Source organism: Olea europaea, unplaced genomic scaffold, assembly GCF_002742605.1.
Source record: "Olea europaea var. sylvestris unplaced genomic scaffold, O_europaea_v1 scaffold2938, whole genome shotgun sequence".
NCBI lineage: Eukaryota > Viridiplantae > Streptophyta > Magnoliopsida > Lamiales > Oleaceae > Olea > Olea europaea.
Genome location: NW_019247977.1, coordinates 1 through 2,162, shown reverse-complemented (window position 1 = coordinate 2,162; position 2,162 = coordinate 1). Strand labels below are relative to the sequence as shown.

The 2,162-nt window shown below is 34.8% G+C and overlaps 1 protein-coding gene across 1 annotated transcript; it reads left to right on the top strand.

Annotated features, from left to right (window-relative positions):
* The first annotated feature begins 50 nt into the window (after positions 1–50).
* On the top strand, positions 51–1,762 carry LOC111384540 (endoglucanase 25-like). The gene is made up of 3 exons (XM_023008826.1): positions 51–560; positions 652–824; positions 908–1,762. Exons 2-3 carry the CDS (start codon positions 657–659, stop codon positions 1,307–1,309), a joined length of 570 nt encoding a protein of 189 aa, XP_022864594.1. The 5' UTR covers positions 51–560; positions 652–656; the 3' UTR covers positions 1,310–1,762.
* Positions 1,763–2,162: the final 400 nt, after the last annotated feature.

Below are 2,162 nucleotides of genomic sequence, written 5' to 3'. Positions count from 1 at the left end.
AAATAAATAAATAAATAATAATAATATTTTATATGTTCTTGATTTGGGTTGTAGCTACACGATTAATAATTAGTTCTGTCATGTGGATTAAATTCTTTGAATAAAGAATGATATAGGTATGTTCTTTTAGTTAACGACCTACATTTGAATTCCGAGGTTTTTCAAATTGCCAAATTCACTTTTCTTTGCCTGCAATACGGTCTTCTGTTTTTGTGGGTTGAAGTTGCATTCCAGCCATTCTATTTGTTAAATAATGTATGAATATTGAAATAGAGTGTCCAATTATTATATAATGGTCTTAGTAACAATATTTGCAGCTTTTCTTTAAGAATAAAGCAGCTGATTTGATGTCATCTGGATTTTGAAAGTTTTCTTTCCAAGGCATGTAAAGATTGTAAAATAATCCTTTTGATGCTGTATTTAGGTGCTTCTGAGTCGATTGAGATTGTTCTTGAATCCTGGCTATCCTTATGAGGAAATTTTAAAAACATTTCACAACCAGACTGGCATATTTTTGTGCTCCTTCCTTCCGGATTTTACTACATTTAACAGAACTAAAGGTAATCAATCTTGCCTCATTGCCGTGATTGGAAAACTAAATATTTCAATGCCCCCAGGTTTTTAATTTCTAAGTTGGGGGACCTTTTACAGGAGGCATGATCCAGTTAAACCATGGAGCACCTCAACCTCTTCAGTATGTAGTCAATGCAGCATTTTTGGCTACAGTGTTCAGTGACTATCTTGATGCTGCCGACACACCTGGGTGGTACTGTGGACCCCATTTCTACCAAACTAGCGCTCTCCGAAAATTTGCTGAGACCCAGGTGAAATATATGTTGCCTTCTCATAAGAGCGGAATTGAATTAGTCGGTGATTATTTACATTGTTTTTTGTCTTTACTTTTCAGATAAACTACATCCTCGGCAAAAATCCTAGAAAGATGAGCTACGTTGTGGGCTTTGGAAATCACTATCCAAAACACGTCCACCATAGAGGTGCATCCATACCCAAGAACAAGGTCAAATATAACTGTAAGGGTGGATGGAAATGGAGGGATTCAAAAAAGCCAAACCCTAATACCATTGTTGGGGCCATGGTTGCTGGTCCTGACAGACGTGATGGATTCCACGATGTTCGAACAAACTACAACTATACAGAGCCGACCCTTGCAGGAAATGCTGGTCTAGTTGCTGCACTTGTTGCCCTATCCGGAGATAGGACCACAAAAATTGACAAGAACACGATATTCTCTTCAGTACCACCAATGTTCCCCACACCTCCACCACCTCCAGCTCCTTGGAAACCATGAGTCGCCATTATGGACTCGTGTCTTATTGTTTTTGCTTTTGCTTTGTGACTCAGAAAACTAATTTTGGTGTTGCAGTTAATTTCTAAAGTATCCCGAGTACAGAAACTAGGAGTTTGAAGAGCTGCTGGGATAGGACTGGAAAGTTGGTCTAACTTGAAGAAATACCCTTTTCTATTCAAAATTTGTGATATACACTGTGTATGTATGTATGTATCATATCAGCTATATATTCATTTCCACGCTAGAACTTGAACGTGAGGGATCGAGTTTTAGAATAAATTCAGATGACGTCTAACATGTTATCACTCATTTCAAAACACAAATTTCATCTCATTTTCAAACATTTATACCATGCTTATATGCAACTTTTCGTTATGATCGTCTTGTAGGGTGCTTTTGGATCCATCATGTTTCTTGTAATACAATTCCAGCAATTCAATAAGTTTTGAGAAATATATTCATTGTGACATATAACAAAACTTTTCGTTTACTTCAGTTCTATATCTTCAACGACTACAACAAAATTTATATTAATAAGTAACATGTTACTATTGATCAATTTACTCTTTATATTAAGTCCCTATTTGATAGTCATTATTTCGAAAAAAATAATGTTTTAAATAGTGATTTTTAAGAGAATGTGTGATTAAAATATAGAAAAATGTTTTGAATTTATATGCAGAATATTTTGTTGTGTAAATATGTAGTTGAAAATGAGTGTGTAGAAAAAAGTTTTCAAATAATGGTTATTCAAAATGGGCTAAAATGTACTGAAAAAATGAAAAAGATTGCTTCAATTATATTTCCTAGAATGAGTGATATGTGAAAAGGTCGTTTAATGATCCCAAGCCCT

What these genes read in the sequence shown, in the direction of transcription:
- LOC111384540 (XM_023008826.1), top strand. Translation starts at nt 657, where the DNA reads ATGATCCAGTTAAACCATGGAGCACCTCAACCTCTTCAGTATGTAGTC. An exon ending in GAAAATTTGCTGAGACCCAG is followed by an intron (nt 825 to 907) that starts GTGAAATATATG and finishes TTTACTTTTCAG; the next exon opens with ATAAACTACATCCTCGGCAA.